The sequence below is a fragment of the Mastomys coucha genome, unplaced genomic scaffold (genome assembly GCF_008632895.1).
Source record: "Mastomys coucha isolate ucsf_1 unplaced genomic scaffold, UCSF_Mcou_1 pScaffold23, whole genome shotgun sequence".
Classification (NCBI taxonomy): domain Eukaryota; kingdom Metazoa; phylum Chordata; class Mammalia; order Rodentia; family Muridae; genus Mastomys; species Mastomys coucha.
In genome coordinates this window covers 16157698-16176289 of record NW_022196906.1, presented here as the reverse complement: position 1 = coordinate 16176289, position 18592 = coordinate 16157698, and the positions used below count along the sequence as shown (strand labels likewise).

The 18592-nt window shown below is 48.0% G+C and overlaps 1 protein-coding gene across 3 annotated transcripts in view; it reads left to right on the top strand.

Moving 5' to 3' along the window:
• The window catches only part of Elavl3 (ELAV like RNA binding protein 3), a 33599-nt gene that overhangs the window by 1192 nt on the left and 13815 nt on the right, over positions 1-18592 (top strand). For 2 of the 3 annotated variants that reach the window (XM_031344438.1, XM_031344436.1), the window contains exons 2-3: positions 13760-13979; positions 14205-14308. In XM_031344438.1, the coding sequence (XP_031200298.1) occupies positions 13760-13979; positions 14205-14308 (324 nt within the window). The remainder of the gene's footprint in view (positions 1-13759; positions 13980-14204; positions 14309-18592) is intronic. The other variant, XM_031344437.1, reaches the window with a different exon arrangement.

Here is an 18592-nt window from a genome sequence, read left to right as displayed (position 1 = left end):
GGGAGTGCGGGAGGGGGCTCCCCGTTCCCCGGCCGATGCCTCTGGGTGAGGGCGTCCGGGGCTGCAGCAGTACTCCATAGGGCCTGCTGCACGCGCCCTCCCCCGGCCAGGGCTCCGGGCCGCAGGGTGACCTTGAACGTGCCCGCAAATCGGGCCGCCCGGCCCGCACACGGTTGCTTTCAGCAGCTTAGGAGCTGGTCAGCTCCCGAACTCACGGCCCCGCCCGGCATGCCACGCCCTGTTGTGCCACGCCCATCCAGGCGCCGCCCCTAGGCCCCCTGGACCTGGCCTCGAGCGAGCCCTCGGACCTCCACCCGGCAGCCCGGGCGTGTCCCGGGGCGGGGCTGGCCACTGCTCACCGCACCCTGGCTCCACCCCCGCCTCCCTGAGCGACTAGCTCCCCGCGCCGCCGAGCGTCCTTTGTCTGGTCCCGCGCCTAGCCTACCTTTTCCGCCCTTCGGAGATCTCTTCCTGTGTGTCTCTGAACACCAAATGTTGTTCCCGGCCTCTTTTTCGAGTCGTGGTATGCACGGTGGGGGTCGGGAAGCTCAGTAGTCCATCTTGAGTCTCTCCTGGGCCCGGGCACCAGGCCACCTGGCTTTAAGAAAGGACCACCTCCTCCCCATTCCTTCCCAAGGGCTCAGCTTGCTGTGTGACCTCAGGCTGTTTCCTTACCGTCTCTGGGCCTCAAGGTGCTCATCCAGGTCTGAGAACAGGAATGTAGCCTCCTGGAGACTCTCAGAACCCCTACAACAATATAATACCTCCAAGACTTCCTTTCATCTGTTGTTCTGTTTGAAAAGAATATGGAAAAGAGAAGAGGGTGTGGTCAGAGGTTACAGCAAGGCCTGGAGACCCTTGGAGGCCTGGAATTCCCTTTGGTGGTGGTGGGGACACTCAAGAAGAGAGGCCTTGAGGATAGACCAGGAGGAAGTGAGGGGATGACGATTCAGTGGGACCCCTTGTAGAGTAGAAGTAGAAGGAAAAGGGCTCAGAAATGCGAGGCTAAGTCTGCACCACGTGGTGGCCCTGACTTGCTGTGCTCAGATAGCCACTCAAAGCCCTATTGTCACCATTACCCCAGCATCTGTCACTGTGACTGGAGGCCAGAGGCCCAGCTGGAAGCCAAGGAGGGTGTGAGGAGCAAGTATCTTTAGGTGTGTTGTTGACAAATTCCTACCTCAGCTGTGTGTGACTGGGGTCAGGGCAGTTACAAAGAGGGAGTCTGGGAGGGTGGGCAGTGGAAAAGAGAAAGAGTGAGGGGGACTTTAAGCCTAGAGTAGGAATCAGGCCCACAGGAGGAGCTGGAGAGGGAGGGAGAGAAGGTCCCCATCAGTCAGCCTTGCCTCTCCTGTACCCCCTCCTTTCTGTCCTGGACCAGTCCTCAAGGTCCTTCTCAGATGGGGCAGTGCCACCATCCCAGGCCACACAGTTACCACGGATCAGGACAGGCCGGGTGTGGCTTCTGCCAATCCGATCCCCATTATCGGCTTAGGCGGCTCAGTTGGTTCAGCTGTGAAATGAACACCAGGCCCTGCCCAGCTAAGCTGGAGCACGGAAAGGGGAGAGAGAAGTGGTGAGAGGAGCAGACTGGGCAGCGAATCCCTCAGAACTAACACATCCTGGTACCCCAGTGTCCTTAAAGTTGTGGGCAGGATGGCTGCCAGATAACTCCATAGACTCTGGGGTCAAGTCAGGTGTCATGCTGACTCAAAGCTGGCAATATGGCTCAGCAGGTGCTTGCAATCCACTGGGCCAACCTGAGTTTCATCCCTGGAACACACAGATGGAATGAAAGAACCAACACCCAAAGCCATCCTCACATCTCCACATAGGTGCAGGAGCACACACCTGCACACACACACAGGCCTGGGTAGGCTCCAGAGCAGACACTGAATTCCTTACTAAGAAATGGCGCAAGTGCTCTCCACTTTTCTATATAGTGTTGAAAGTCTAAAAACATGTAGCTGGGTGTGGTGGCACATTGCCTTTAATCCCAGTACTTGGGAAGCAGAGTCAGGTGGATGTCTGTTACGTCAAGGCCAGCCTGGTCTACGTAGTGAGTTTCAGGATAGCCAGGGCTACATAATGAGACCCTGTCTCAAAATAAAACAAAATTCCAAACTCCACATGCTCAGTGCCTGACACACAGTAGGGCTCCAAAAACTAGGATGTGATGCTTCACTTCCAGAAGTGAGGATGCAGAGTGCCTAGCATGTGCAATGTCCTACTCTCAGTTCCGGATCCCTCCACCATCAGCAGTGCTCGGAGCCCAGTAACCAGCAGGCACACAGCACTGCTCTGCACTCCGGCATGCTTGCTTATCTGTTTATTCAGTTTGTTTGGAAGACAGATATTCTACATCAGGTTCCAAGGTCCTGGGAATTACAGACGCGGGCTACCTTTCCAGTCTCGGTTTGCTATTTTGTTTTGTTTTGTGGTGTTTTTTCCTTTGGTTTTGGTTTGGGGTGCTAGGGCTCAAACCCAGGCTTTTGCTCTACCACAGTTTGCTGTCGAGGCTGTTGTTACTATTATTGGCCTTTCGTGCTTTGGTCCTAGATTTTATTTTTAACTTTTATTACACTTTTAAATTAGTTTATTTCTGTGTAAAGATCAGAGGACAACTTGCAGGATTCGGCTCTTTCCTGTATGGATTCCAGGTGTCAAACTCAAGTTCTCGGTGGCCAGCAACTTCATCTGATGAGCCGTGGGTTTGAGTATCTGCTCTTGCCTTTTCACCCGATTCAATCCCTGTGTGTTTGGTGGAGAAAAGACACTCATAATATTCCGTGTTGGGAGGATTTCTAGAAGTTTCTCATGAAAAAAAAAAAACGGGTAGAGGGCTCGGTGGCGGAATGCCTGTCTAGTATGAGTGAGGCCCCAAGTTCAATTCCTGGTACTAAAAGAAAAAAACAACCAATCAAACAAGAACAGGATAGCAGTTCGAGATAGTATTACTATCAGGGTACCTGACTGCAGACCCTGCAGTGTCTGACAACAATGCCCACGACAGACATTACTAATAAGTCCAGGATTTAGTCAATGCCCAGCATGTTCCTCTAGAGACTGTTTGTGGCTTTGTATTACTCTGAGAGGATCACAGTAGGCATCTACTCTCAGCTGACTTGGAGGTCAGAGTTGACTCTCTCTGATTCCTGTTCCTTCCCCCTGTTATACCCGGAGGCCCAGGGCCTTGCATATGTGAGACAAGAGCTCCTACCACTGAACTACACCCAGCTTGTATCTAGAAGATAGAAAGACATCTGGGCCCAATGGCACACAACAGCTACATGGGAGGTTGACAGAAGACCCTTTCTAAAATTTATTCATTTATTTATTTACATCCCAAGCACTGCGCCATGCCCACACACACACACACCGCCGCTCCCCTGTCCCCCCACCCCCCAGGTTCCAGGTCCAGACCTTTTAAGCCAAGAACTCAGGAGCCATCACCAGGGTATGTAGTTCACTTGGGAGATTGCTTCTTGGCATACCACAAAGCCTGGAATGGACCCCCAGCTCCACTCAAACTAGGCATGCCTGTAAATCCCGGCTTGTGGAGGGTGGAGATAGGGACCAGGAGAAAGAAGGCTCAAAAGTAAAGTCACTTGCCACCAAGCCTGACAACCTGAATTCAGTACCAAGGCATAGGAGAGAGAACTCTTGTGAGTTGTATTGAAATCTGCGCTCATTGAGGCGGGACATTCTGAATAACACTGTGTTGAGGCAGAGGCTAAGCACCTTAGAAAGCTACTCACCCCATAGCAGACATTGCTGACTGGACTCAATGTTTCCCAGCTGCCCTAACATGGGAGGCCAGATTCTTCCCCAGGCTGCTGCAGCCTGTCACCTGAGCTTCAGCAGTGTGGACGAGAGACTCTCGGAAACTTTAGGCAGCATATCTGAGAATGCACAGCTGGGCAGTGTGAGCTAGTGCCAGTCCTGCGTGACTGGCAAGGGTCTGAAACTCCCTCACCCACCACATTTAAGCAAATTATTTTATTATAGTGTATGTGAACGTGGTGGGCGTGTGTGTGCTACAGGAACCGTGTGAAGATCAGAGGGTGATGGTCTGTTCTCTCCATCCACCTTACACAGTGCCAAGGTGACTCTGGTCCTAAGACCCACTGAGCCACCTCACCGCCCCATCAAGCATTTGTTTTTAAAATTGATTTATAGTGTGTGCGTGCGTGTGTGTGTGTGTGTGTGTGTGTGTGTGTGTGTGTGTGTACTGTATGTATGTTTATGTATGCATTTATGCTTGGTGGTAGTACAGAGACCAGAAGAAGGCAATGAAAACACTGAACCTGGAGATATAGTTATGAGCTGTCTGGTGGAAGTAAACCAAGAACTATTAACTGCTCTCCAGCCCTTCAGCCACCATTTTCACGCTGCAGGATATGGGCTTTGTTTTTTGAAACATGGTTTCATTTTGTAGTTTTGCCTGGAATTTGGCATGCAGACCAGACTGGCCTCAAGCTCACAGAGATTCACCTGCTTCTGCCTGCCTAGGTCTGGAGTTAAAGATGTGAGCCACCATGCCCAGCGTTTTTTTTTTTTTTCCTTTCTTTCTTTCTTTTTTTTTCTTTCTTGTTTTCTCTTTTTGGAGTGGTAGAGCCTTGATATGTCTACCATGCTGGATTTGAGTCAGACTTCCATACTCCTGCCTCAGCTTCTCAAGCACTAGGATTATATTCGAGCTATTATGCATAGCTTGGGCAAACTTATTTCATTTCTATTTTTATTTATTGACTGTGAGGGGAGTTGGAGAGTGTTTGCATGCACACACTATGTGTCCCTGTCACAGTATGTGTATGGAATTCAGAGAAGAGCTTGAAGCAGCTGGGTCTTCCTCTATGTGGGTCCCAGGAATGGAGCTCAGGTCTTCAGGCTCCATAGTAAGGTGCCCTAACCTCAAGTAAAATGGAATGCCCGAGTTTCCTCTATAACCTGACCACACTGAGTGTGGGCCTCTGGGTAGCAAGTATAAATGCCACCCGGGACTGGATCACTGCAGATTTGTGTGCCCATCTGGGAACAGCCTAACCCCGATGCCATTTCACAGCACCTGCTCTGAGTGTCTTGTTAGTCCCCTTTTTTTTTCCCTTTTTTTTTTTTTTTTTTTTTTTTTTTTGTTTTTGTTTGCCTAGAACTTGCTATGTAGACTAGGTTATCCTCTAACTCACAGAGATCTGCCTGTCTCTGCCTCCCAGGTACTGGGATTAAAGGTACATGCCAACATACCCAGCTCATTTTATTTTTTTGAGACACGCTCTCTTGTTCCAGGCTGGTCTTGAACTTGTAATCGTCCTGTGTTCAGCTGCCTAGTGCTGTGATAACAGGCACATGCCTCCACCCTCCACTGGTCTTTGATGCACAGCTCACTGTAATCCAAGCTGGCCTTGAGCTGTAGTGGTGATCTTCCTGAAGATCACCTAAGGCTACCGGAATTAGAGGCATTAGCCAAAAACACCAGGATATTATTACAAAAGTCCCTCTCCCTTGTTTTCAGTCCTAGGCCCTAAAACCACTGCTCCACATGCTGGGAAAGCACTGTGCCCTGAGCTGTATCTCCATTCACGCTTTGGTGATTTTTAAACCTATACTCTCTCTGTGGAGAGTCGGGTCGATTCACGTGGTTAGTATAACAAAAGTTGTATTTCATATGCTGAGTGTCATCACATAAGGTTCATACTCTAAATTCCTATCTCCCCAAGCCTCCTCACCTGTGTGCCCTGTCCTAGCTGAAGGTCAGGTCCAGTCTCTGATTCAAGGGTCAGGATCCTGGGGAGATTCTCCATCCACAGGGCAGATCAAGGAGGTGTCTCGCCAGACCTGCAGAGCAGAGCATTGCTGTTGGTCTCTGCTGATTTACTGTCCAGTGGGCATCATGGGGTTCCAGGGCTTTGGTTATAATGTGATGTCCCTGGGTTCCGGGTCTGGGGTGCAGCCTTGGGTATTGTCGGGTTCCTCAAGCCTGTTTTACCTGTCCACAAGGCATTTTTTACTGTGTTCATTACACTCTCCTTTCCCTTCTTTTATTTATTTATTTACATGTATTTACATGGGTGCACATATTAGTGTGAGTGCATGGAGGTCAGAGGACAACTTCCAGGCGTCAGTTCTCCCTTATCTGATGGACCCTGAGGTTTGCACTCAGGTCCTGGAGTTTGGCAGCAAGCCCCTTTGCCTCTTCTCTTTCCACCACAACCCACAAGAGCTGGAGACAGTACTGGTTACTTTAGGGCATGGCAGGCGCTATCAATAGAGATCCCAACACTCTTTCCAGCCAAACTAAGATGAGGTTTTTCAAGGCCCATAACACAGCCCACCCTTCAGAGTCATTATCAACTGCTTTGAGTTGTTTTGTTTTGTTTTCCTTTTTTTTTTTTTTTTTTTTTTTTTTTTTTTTTTTTGATTTTGGAGACAGGGTTTCTCTGTGTAGCCCTGGCTGTCCTGGAACTCACTCTGTAGACCAGGCTGGCCTCGAACTCAGAAATCCGCCTGCCTCTGCCTCCCAAGTGCTGGGAATAAAGGCGTGCGCCACCACCGCCCGGCTTTGTTTTCCTTTTTATGCGTATGGGTGGTTTTGCACTATCTGAGTGCAGTGCCTGGGGGCCAGGAGGTATCAGATCCCCACACTAGAGTTACCAGTGGTTGTGAGCCACCATGTGAGTGCTGGGTATCAAACCTAGGTCCTATGGAAGAGCAGCTGAGCCATCTCTCCAGCTGTCTTGATTTTGTTACAAGGCAAAACACAGCCTCAAGAATATAAGGGGCATGTTCAAAGACATCAACTGAGTGTCGAAGCCAATCCAGCCTTAGTGACTGTCATCTCTCATAGAGAATACTAACTTGTTCTTCGGTGCAGAGAGGCCTGCATTTGAGGTCTAGTGCCAGCTGATGCTGTGTGACTCAGCAAGTTCCTTGCCGCCTCTGAGCCTGATTTCTCACCTGTCTTAACAGAATTAGCTCCTGTCTTTTAGGTGGGGTAGCCACAGGAGCTATGAAGCTGGCCCAGCACAAAATCATTACCCGACATGCTGGCACACACAATTAATCCTAGGATTCTGGAGACCAAGGCAGATGGATCTCTGTGATTCAAAGGCAACTTGGTCTTCATTTTGAGATCCTGCCTCCAAATAAACACGAGATTTTGGGGGGCACATTTTGTAAATGATTGTGTGGTTTTACAGTGTGAACTTTATAGTGGCAAGTATCAAGCTGAATTATATCCTGAATATAAGCTTAAGAAGTGCTGAGTGGGAGGGGGTGGGGTTCAGGGACAGCACTTGCCTGGTCGTGTGAGGCTCTGGGGTCAATTCCCAGATCCCAGTGAACAGATAAAAATCAGCAAACTCTGTTAAGCAATGCAGACAAATACAGTTGCAATATGTATGACCTGGTCAGAGATATGGCTCAACAAGTGCTTGCTGCCAAGCCTGCTGTCCTGAGTTCAATCCTCAGGACCCACATGGTGGAAGGAGAAAGCCATCACATAAGTTAGAGTGTGCATGCACCCACACAAATATTCTTATTACAAATGAGTAAATAAAATAATAAAAATTAAAAATCAATAAATAAAATGTGGTTAAAAGAATATTTGAGATGGGGTACTACTATTAGCCCCTATGTGTAGACTAGGCTGGCCGGGAACTATCTGCCTCTGCCCCTGAATTCCGGGACTGAATGTTTGTTAACATCCTCACTCCAAACTTTAATACAATAAATGCTTAGAAGTATACATGGCCAGCTTTGTTTTCCTAGGATGCTTGGTTTGATGCTTGAAAATCAATTAACATAATCCATAGCATTACTCTATTAAATATAAATATCATTAGTACGGTAGGCATGGTGGTCCGGACTTAGGATCACAGCTCTAGGGGACTGAACCAGGAAGATCACAAATTCAAGGCCAGTAGAGTTGTTATCCCAGCATTCAGGAGACGGGGCCACAGCATCAGGAGTTCAAGGTCATCCTTGGCTATATACTGAGGTCCAGGTCACTCTACTGTACTTGAAATCCTACATCAAAAACAGGGAAAACAACCTAAGTGTGGTGGCCCATACCTTTTGTTTGGTTTAGTTTTTGGTCTTGTTTTTCAAGATAGAATTTCTCTGTGTCACTCTGGCTGTCCTGGACTTTGCTCTGTAGACCAGGTTGGCCTTGGACTCATGGTTTCTGCTGCCTCTGCCTCATGAGTGCTGCAGTTAAAGACATACCAAGCCCAGCTTGTCACATACCTTTAATCCCAGTGTTTGGGAGCAGAGGCAGATGGATCTCTGTTAGAGGCCAACCTGGTCTACACACAGTTAAAAACTGATCCCTGATCTGGGATACACAGAAGACCCTGCCTGAAAAAGAGACAGACAGACACAGAGAGAAGTGAGGTGCCTGACTGGTGGCTTAGGAATTAAAAGCACTCACTGCTCTTGCGGGGAGCCCAGGTTCCCAGCACCCATGTCTCACACCTGCCTCCAACTCCAGCTCCAGGAGACCGCTGACCTCGGCTGGCGTTTGCGCTCACACACCCACATACAAACACATAATTAAAAAGAATAAATATAAATCTAAACAGAATAAAAATAAATGTGTTAGCTCCATGCCTTCTAGGGCTACATAGCAAAGTCCTGTCTCAAAAAAGCCACCTTCCCCCCAAAAACTTCAATAGATACAGAAAATGATTCAATAAAATTCAATATGATTCTTCAAAAACTTGGCAGAACAGGCACTGTAAAGCATAGTTTTGATCCCAGCTACTTGGGAGTTTTGGAGTTTGCAAGTTTGAGGACAACCCAGAATGCTTAACAAGTTCCATATCAGAACCTAGGGGAAGGCTGGGACACAGAGGTTGATAAAGTGCTGACCTAGTATGACATGGTAGTGTCTGCCCCAAATCCCAACACTCAGGTTCAGGAGTTCAAGGTCATCGTGGACTACTTTGGAGAATAAGAGACATTGGCTCAACAAGAAAACAAAATGGCTAGAGAAATAAGACAGTGTGGTATACTCACCTGGCATGTACAAGGACTCAGGCTCAAGTCCTGCTAAAAGGGTAAATCTAGGGGGAAAATTCCTTTTTTGTTTTTAACTGCTGGGGGATCAAACAGAGCCTTGCTCGCACTGGACAAACACACTTCCTGAGTTACAGCTCCAGCCCCAGTAGAAAATATTCTGGGTTTTTCTTCTTTGTTTAAAATTTACTATTTATTGTTATTATCTCATCATCATCATCATCATTATCATCATAATGTGTGTGTGTCTGTGTATCTCTGTGTGTCTGTGTGTGTGTGTGTCTGTGTGTGTAAGGTAGAGAGTGAAAGAGGTGCGTAGGATAACTTCAGAACTTGATTCTCTCCTTCCAGTGTGGGACCTGGGCCTGGGGATCAAACTCAGACTGTCAGGTTTTTGAGGCAAGTGCCTTTACCCAATGAGACATCCTGCTGGCTCATCTTATTTCCACCCTCCTCTACTTTCTTAGGTGGGATCTCATGTAGCTCAGGTTGGTCTTGAACTCTCTTTTAGAGAAGGATTATGCTGAGCCTCTGGCCTGTGTATGCTGCCACCACATCCACCTCCAACTTCCATACTAAATAACCTTAACTGGGTAACGCTCATATAGAAAAAAACCTCCAGTTTAAAATCATTTAGTATTTATTTATTGTGTGTGAGAGCATGTGTGTGCCACGGTCATGTGTGGAGGTAAGAAGACAATTACAAGAATGACTTCCCTCTCTCTACCTTGTGGGGGATTGAACTCAGGCTACCAGGCTTGATGCCAAGCACATTTATCTGTTGAGACATCTTGTCATCCCTAGGGGGAGAATATCTGTAGCTAAACTGATTATGGACCTGTGAAGTATTTGAAGCATTTATTTGTTTATTTGTTTATTTTAGACTTTTCAAAATATTTATGTATCTTGTACTTATGTGTATATGTGTGCTTGTGTGAGTTTATGTGCACTCAAATGTGAGGGAGGCCGTAGATGCCAAAGGAGGGCATCAGATTCCTTGGAGCCACAGTTGCAAATGGCTGGGAGTGGGTGCTGGGAATTAAACCTGGGTCTCTCAACCCCTGAGCCGTCCACCCCTTCCAACTCCCTATGTTGGACTTTTGGATACAAGGTTTGACTGTATAGCTCCAATTGGCCTTGAATTCATGGGTTCTCCTGCCTCGGTTTCCTACGTGTTGGAATCACACATACTTAATGCCATCATCACACACATGTAAATGCCATCATGCCCAGCTCTCTCTTCTTTTCCTTTTGGAGCCAGTCTCACTGTGTCTCCCTGGCATCCAGAACGGCATTGAACTCACAGAGATCCACCACTTCTGCCTCTGCCTTCCTAGTGCTGGGTTTAAAGGTGTGCACCACCAAGACAGGCAGTGATCTGAGGCCAGCTTGGTCTACAGAGTGAGTTTTGGGACAGCCAGGCTACACAGAGAAACCCAGTCTGGAAAAACTAAACCAAACAAAACAAAAGGTGTGCACCACCACACCCCAGATAGCTTTTTTTGTTCTAAGCATTTCTTTAACACTAGGAATAAGAACCTTGCAATGAGCTCCTCATCTCTACAAAAAAGTGACAGATGTAGTCTAGAAATTAAGAAGTAAAACTGTTATTCTTTGCAGATGTTTTATGTCCTTCCCCCCCCACCCCCACAAAAAAAAGAAGAAAAGAAATTCAAACCAAAATCATGGAGAAATTGTGGGAGCAAACAGTTAATTGGAAAATTATGCAGGAAGGAAATAATATTGACACACTTGAGATGGGAAAAAAGAAGAAATCATGTTAGAGAAGGGCTTGGCTGTGGCTTTAACACTACTCAAATTGTTACATGTCAAGTTTTTGTTTGATTTTGGTTTCTTTTCTCTTCTCTCACTCTCTTTAAAATAGGGTCTCACTGTGTAGCTCTAGCTAACCTGGAAGTTGACATAGAGACCAGGCTAACCTCCCAAGTGCTGGCATTAATAGTGTGCCCCACCAGACAGACTGGGACTACTTTTTGTGAAGAGAAGTATCCTTTATTATTCTGAAAATAAAGGCTGATTTTAGGAGCTTGCTTGCTTATATGAACAGCTGCCTATTTCTCTTTTGGTGACAAATACTTTAATCTGATTACTCATTAAGAAAAGAGGGGGAAAAAAAAGAAAAGAGGGAAGCTGGAGAGATGGCTTAGCTGTTAAGGACCAGGCTCACAACCAAAAATATAAGAAAAGAGGGAAGGTAGCTAGTGGTGGTGCACACCTTTAATCCCAGTACTGAGGAGGCAGAGGCAGGAGGATCTCTGTGAGTTCCAGGATAGCCAGAGCTACACAGAGAAACTGTCATAGAAAAAAAACAAAAAAAAACAAAAAAACAAAAAACAAGAAAAGAACAGAAAATAGGGGGACTGGAGAGATGACTCAACAATTAATAGCAGTTAAGAATGAGCACTGGCTGTTTTTCCAGAGTACTCAGGTTCAACTCCCAGCACCCACATGGCAGCTCACAGCTGCTGGAAACTCCAGTTCTAAGGGATCTGACATCCTCACACTGATATACATGCAGGCAAAACGACAATGCACATAATATAAAATAAGAGGAGGGAGAGAGGGAGAGGGAGAGAGGAAAAAGGGACGATGAGTTGGTTTAGCAGGAAAAGGTGCTTGCTGCCAAGTCTGATGACCTGGGTTTGATCCCTGTGTGGTGGGAAGAGTGAACAGATTCTCCCAAGTTGTCTTCTGATCCCCAGACGTGTTCATACCATACATACGCAGTGCATACCATATAATAAACAAACAAACATTTACAGACTTGAAATTTTGAAAGAGAGAAAGAGCTTGGGGTATCTGCTTTTGTTAGGGCAGCCTATGCTGACCTCAGAGCTTCGACAATGGTCCTGCCTCGGCCTCCCCAGGGCTAGGATTACAGACACCTGCTACTGTGTCAGGCAACAAGACAGATTCTCCTACCTTGGCTTTAGAGGTTGAAAGTCCAAAAGCAGGAGAGCCTATCTGGTCTTCCCCTGGAAGACTGTCTGATACGTCACAGTGTAGCAGAGAAGTGGGAAAGGAGAAACTGGAGGGTTTCTCTCCTGATCTAGGCGGCCAACATGCCATCCCTGGGAGCATGCGCTAACCCCCCTTTTCTGAAGGGTAGGGAAGCAAAGAAGAAGAAGAAACTGCTGAGTTCAAAAGGGCCAGGCACATATGATGATCTTTCTGCACAAAACCTAAAGCGGCTTGCAGCTTAGAGAGACACCCTGTTCCAGCTAGGCCTGGGTTTCACCCAGCACTCTCTCTTCTGAAAGAACCTAATCTCAATCTGTCTGTCGGTCTCTCTCTCTCTGTCTCTCCCTCTGTGTCTCTCTCTCCTTCCCTCCCTCCCTCCCCCCTCTCTTCCTCCCTTTTCCCCTCCCTTCTCTCCTCCTCTCCATCTCTTCCCCCACTCTTCCCCTCTCCACTCCTTCCTTCCCTTTCCCCACCCTTCCCTCCCTCCCCCTCCTCTCCTCCCTCCCTCCCTTCCCCCCATCCCCCCTCACCCTCTTTCTAAGATTTTTTTTTACTTATGTGTATGCACATATGAGTGCAGTACCACTGGAGGCCAGAAGAGGGCATTAGATCCCCTGAAGCTAGAGTTAGGTGGCTGTGAGGTGCCTGACAGAGTCTGATTCTTCACAATGACTCAAACTCTCTTAATTGCTGAGCTTCATTCTCCACCCTCAAACAACCCACCCTTGAGAGAGCTGGCCAGGGTCCCTGGAGAACATCAGTCCCTTCCAAGGTAAGCACTGCCTGCCAGTGACCTAATTACTTCCCACTAGCTCCCGTTTCTTAAAGGTTCTACAGCTTCCCAACCCAGCCACACTAGGACCAAGGCCCAGCACACACACTCCAGCCCAGCCAGACCGTAGCTCACAATGTCTGTGAGCTAGGGATCAGACTCTCGGCCTCACCCATCTGAGTTTCGACCCCACCACTAAGTCAGATCCCCTGATCATATACCATATTATGGTTAGGTTTTGAGACAGGGTCTCGGGCATGGTGGCATACTCCTACAATCCCAGCACTTGTAGTAGAGGCAGCAAAATCGGGAGTTCAAAGTTAACCTTGGCTACATAGCAAGTTTTGAGACTAGCCTGGGTTACATAAAACCATGTTCCAAAAAAAAAGGCCAAGTTCTCACCGTTTAGTCTAGGTCTCCTGAGTACTGGGATTATAAGCATGTAAGATACTTAGCCTTATAAAGCATTTATTTTTTTTTTGACTGATTAAAAATGCATTACCTTTTAATTTTGTTTTGTGTACATGCATGGTAACTTGTGTCACGGTCTTCTAGTGGGGGTCGGGTCAGGGGTCACAGGACACATTATGTAGCAGTCAGCTCTCTCTTCCTCCTTGCTGGGTTATGGAGACAGAACTCAGGTCTTTAGGCTTGCACGAAAACACCTTTACTGCTAAGCTGTCTCTCCAGCCCCATAAATAATTAAAATAAAAGAAGAAGATGAATATAGCCAGACATGGTAGTGTGCCTATAATCCTAGAACTCCGGAGGCAGAGGCAGGTAGATCTCTGTGAGTTCAAGACCAGCCTGGGCTACATAGCCAGAAGACCTCCAATCAGAGAGACTAACAAACAAAACCCAATGGAAACCGTTACCTTCTCTGTTGACTAAGTCCATATTAGACATGTCTAATCCATCTCCAAACCCATCTTTCCTGCTAGCCCAGTGATGGGGACTGGTCGGTGAGCGGGTACGACCTGTTTTCTCCAGCAGATACTGGGGGCCATGGAGTCTCAGGTTGGGGGGGGGCCGGCCGGCCCGGCCCTGCCCAACGGGCCACTCCTTGGGACAAACGGAGCTACTGACGACAGCAAGACCAACCTCATCGTCAACTACCTACCCCAGAACATGACACAGGACGAGTTCAAGAGTCTCTTCGGCAGCATTGGGGACATAGAATCCTGCAAGTTGGTTCGGGATAAGATCACAGGTATGGCTCTTTCTGTGTGTGGCCCCAGGTGGGAAGCAGGGAGGAAGTGGTCTCAGAAAAACAAGTGTGACCTTGGTGGGGTACCTCAAGATGATTGGAGCCAAGTGGCTCTCTGGGGAACACATTACCATGGGAGGATAAATAAGAGTGGGAGGCTGTCCGGTGGCAGGGCTTGTTGGGGACACTGGGCAGAATAGGGAAGTCACTCTTCTGATCCTCCCACAGGGCAGAGCCTGGGCTACGGGTTTGTGAACTACTCTGACCCCAATGATGCAGACAAAGCCATCAACACCCTCAATGGCCTCAAACTGCAGACCAAGACCATCAAGGTGAGTGTCCCCACCCTCTGTCCCTCACTGCTATCCCTGACCCTCCCCATCATCCCCTTCTGTTTTTTTTTTTTTTCTTTTTTTGGCTTGGTTTGGTTTGGTTTGGTTTGGTTTTTGGTTTTTTGAGACGGGGTTTCTCTGTGTAGCCCTGGCTGTCCTGGAATTCACTCTGTAGACCAGGCTGGCCTTGAACTCAGAAATCCACCTGCCTCTGCCTCCCAAGTGTTGGGATTAAAGGCGTGCGCCACCACTGCCCGGCCCCATCATCCCCTTCTGCTCCTGAAGCTTCTGGTCTCTTGTCTTCCTGTTGGTTATCTGGCTTTCTCTCTCAAAGCTGTTCCCTTACTCATCAGTGTGAAAGATTATTATATATTTTTATTACTCTACATATGTGTGTGCATGGTCACACGTGTCAGTGTCTGAGTGGAGATTAGAGCAAACTGGTTTTCTCCTCTCACCGTGTGGGTCCCAGGGATCAAAATCAGATGGTCACCTTGGCACCAGTGCCTTTGCCTGCTGAGTCATTCCCCTGGCTGGAGAATACACTATCAACAGTATATCACACTTTCTTTGGAAAATAGGGAATCCACCAGGCCCAGGAGGTACGACAGAGTGACTAGGACATCATGGACAGACCCCTACCCTGCCTTTGTCCTGGAAAAGGGGATGGGGCCCATCTGCCATCTGGAATCTAATTAGGGACTGGGGAGGGGGCAGGCTAGAATGGCCCCTCCCCCCACCTTTGTGCAATGCCCTCTCCCCCCCCCAGTGGCCTCCCTTCTTAGCAGCTGCAGCTGGGACCATGCGAGCCCAAGTTCCCTTGGGAGAAATCACCATGGAAACTCCCCTCTCTAACTTGGCCTGGGGGAGTTTGGGCTCCTCCCTTCAAATCTGCTCCAGGACCCCTGGGGAGGCCAGGCGGAGGGTGCCCATCTGGCCCCCAATTTAATCATGGGAACCGAAGCATAGGAATCTTTTCCTCTCCCCAATGAGGAGAAGAGGAAGATGGCACCACTGAATGAGCCTTTCCGTGGGTCAGCTGGATCCAGAAGCCTTGGGGATATGAGTGTGGACCCTAGTGCCTGAAAGTGAATCTTTGGTTATGCGAAGAGTGATCCTGACTCTGCAGTTGTGGGACACAGTGTGTATGCAAGTGACTACTGAAGTATAGATCTGGGAGTATGACTCAATGGTAGAGTGCTTATCCAGCCTGGAGAGGCTCTGAGTTCCATCTACAACACACATAAACAAATGAATGACTGGGGGTGGGGCCTGGGAGATCGCACAATTGTTTGGATTGTTTTGAAGACCTGAGTTGGATTCCCAGAACCCTAATCAACAAGCCAGATGTGTAAAGCCAGGAGTAGTGGCACATAACCATAATCCCAGGATTTAGGACGCAGAGGCAGGCAGATTTCTGTGAGGTGGAGCTACCCTGGTCTATATAGCCATCTCCAGAGCAGCCAGAGCTGTATGAGACCCTGTCTAAAAAAAATGGTGTCCTTTGCCTGTAACTTAGTACAGAAGCTGAAGCAGGTAGATCCCTGGCACTCTATCTCAAAGGTGAGCAGCCCCCAATGGCTCTTAAGGTTGAGCCCTGACCAACACAGGCACACATCCTCATGCACAAGATTTGAGCACTGGGGCTCAGTTTCTGCAGGTAACACTGGCCCTGCATGCACAAAGCTCTCCAGCACCACATCCAGTGGGCACAAGCCTGTGATCCCAGCCCTCTAGAAATGGCAGCCAGAGCATCAGAAGTTTGAGATCACCTTTGGTCTCATAGCAAGTTCAAAGCCAGCCTGGGCTACATGAGACCCTGTCTTAAAAGACAAGTAGTAACAGAAAAAGTGACTATGCGTGTGAGACCCTGATGTTAATGTGACACTACAATTCTTGTTGTAGCTTCCAGGATGCGCCAGGGGATGTGTCTGTTGGAATAAGATATTGGTGTGGCTTGGTGTGGTTGTGTGTGTCTCCTGTGCTGGGTCTGTGGGCCCTGTATGCTGTAGGATCAGTGCAGGGTCAGCATTGATTGCTTTCTTCCTGTAGTTCTGGAGAACCAATGTTACAAGCATGGCAGTGACTTTGTGACACCCTCTAGCTAGTTTCTTACCAAAGCTGTGCAGTGGCTGGGTTTGTGTCCAGTGACCATGTTGATCAAGTCTAAATTGTGCCCTGGCAGATTTGTGCCAAAATGTTTCCAGCTACTTGGGCACCCCAGGTCCCATGCTGGTGTGGAATAAATGTAGCCTATACCTCCCCTCAGACACCATACCCCAGAAGAACAAAAATAGGCCAAGTAATGGCTGATAAGTTGTTCTATGATGAAACTTTCCCTGGGGAGAAGAAGCATGCACTTCCACTCACCACCAATAGAGACCCCATGACAGACCACAGTACAGCACCACCAAAGTCCAACTTGGTGAACCATGAGTCCTATTGGGGTTCCTTACAGGAATATGGGGGAGGGGTATTTACAGGAGCAAAAGTGACTCAAAGATATCTGTATCTCCAAGGCACACCCCAGCATGAGTGAGGGCTCACACAGCTGGGGAACCTGGAGCACACTGCTTGGCTTATCTGAGAGCCTTCCTTGCAGCTCTGTTGTGCTGGTCTCAGGGAACCTCAGCTTTTACTGCTTACTCTGGCAGGAAGAGGCCCTGGTGAATGCTGTCAGTTTCAGGGACTTCCTGAAACTCTTTTGAGTTTTTTGCCTTCCTGCTTAAGGAGCTTCCCTGCAGGGTGGAATGTTTCACTGTTGGGCAGAACCCCACCCCTTCTTCTCTCTCTTACATTCTTCCTGCCCCTTTTCTGCTAAGATCTGGGTGACTACAGATGTCCACCCGTGGCTAAGAAATAGGTAACAGCACCAGAGCAACAGCCACTTGTTCTCAGGAGTCCACCAGGCGTTATGAGGCTGATGAAGGTGATCCATAGGTATAAACACACCCTTAGAAGGCAGTTTGACAAGAACAGTGGTTCTATCTTCCTAGCACTATGACCTTTTAATACATTTCCTCATGTTGTGGTGACCCCCAACCATGTCATTATTTTCTTACTAATTCATAACTGTAATTTTGCCACTGAGTTGGAGTATAAATATCTGATATGCAGGATATCTGATATTCGACCCCCAAAGAGGTCATGACCTACAGGTAGAGAACCACTGATCTAGAAAAACCATACAAGCTGCTTGCCCACTGCGACCTATGACCTCCTCAGCCACATGCTTTTGTCCTGGCTTCTAGTATCCAACAGGAACTCTCTTTTGGAGCAAGCCTTAGATCCAATTGGAAGGCTGTTGGTCTCACCCAGGACCTGGGAGCCACAGCAGCACAAGCGGGTACAAGGAGGTGCTGTCAGTACTTGAGTGCGCACAGTCCATAGCCACTTGGGAATGTTGGTGGCAGTTCTTCACCACCAGCCTGCACAGGGCTCCTGGCAGTATAAAAGCCAGGCAGCAGGTGTGGGGAGGGGCAGGAGGGGGTTCCCATTCAGTCCCAGCTTTATTTTCCTGCGTCCTATAGTCAAAGCACGTACGCGCATGCACTGTCCTCAGCAAGAGGGTGTGACCTTCAGGTTCAGGTATACAACCAACAACAGTAGCAATAGTTTTTGTGGTTTGTGGGGCCCCAGGGAGCTTTCCTGGCCAACAACTCACAGGAAGGTAGCCCACCCCTGGCACAGGGGTTTTCATTCAATAAACTTATGGTTTCTAAGAGTATTCTTTTTCACCCACGTAGCATGTCTTTTGGGTTGGTTTTTTGTTTTTTTTTCTTTTTAATGAGGAGCCATTGCCCTGGCTGTGGCTCTGATTTTTCTTCTTCTTTGTTCTTTTTATTTTTTTTGGTTTCCTGTTTGTTTTTTGAGACAGGGTTTCTCTGTGTAGCCCTGGCTGTCCTGAAACTCGCTTTATAGACCAGGCTAGCCTTGAACTCACAGAGATCCTCTTACTTCTGCCTCCTGGGTGCTGGGATTACCTGACTATGATGATTTTCTAAATCTGCAAAACACTTGGAGGTTAGCTTTATGTCATCTGTTTAATAAAACCTTTTTTTAGAGACTGGGCCAGAGGACAAGGTGACATCCCAAGCCACTGTCTCATAACAAATGGTGGGTTACAAAGATGACCTTGGGGAAGCTCTCTGAAACTCTGTTGTTACCTGTTTTCTGCAAGTGTCAGGTGATAGGAGAGGTTCACAGCTAAGAAGATACTAAAGTCAAACATAAGCAAGCTCTAGTCCAGCATGGATGCTCCATCCATTTGAATCAGGTGCCTGC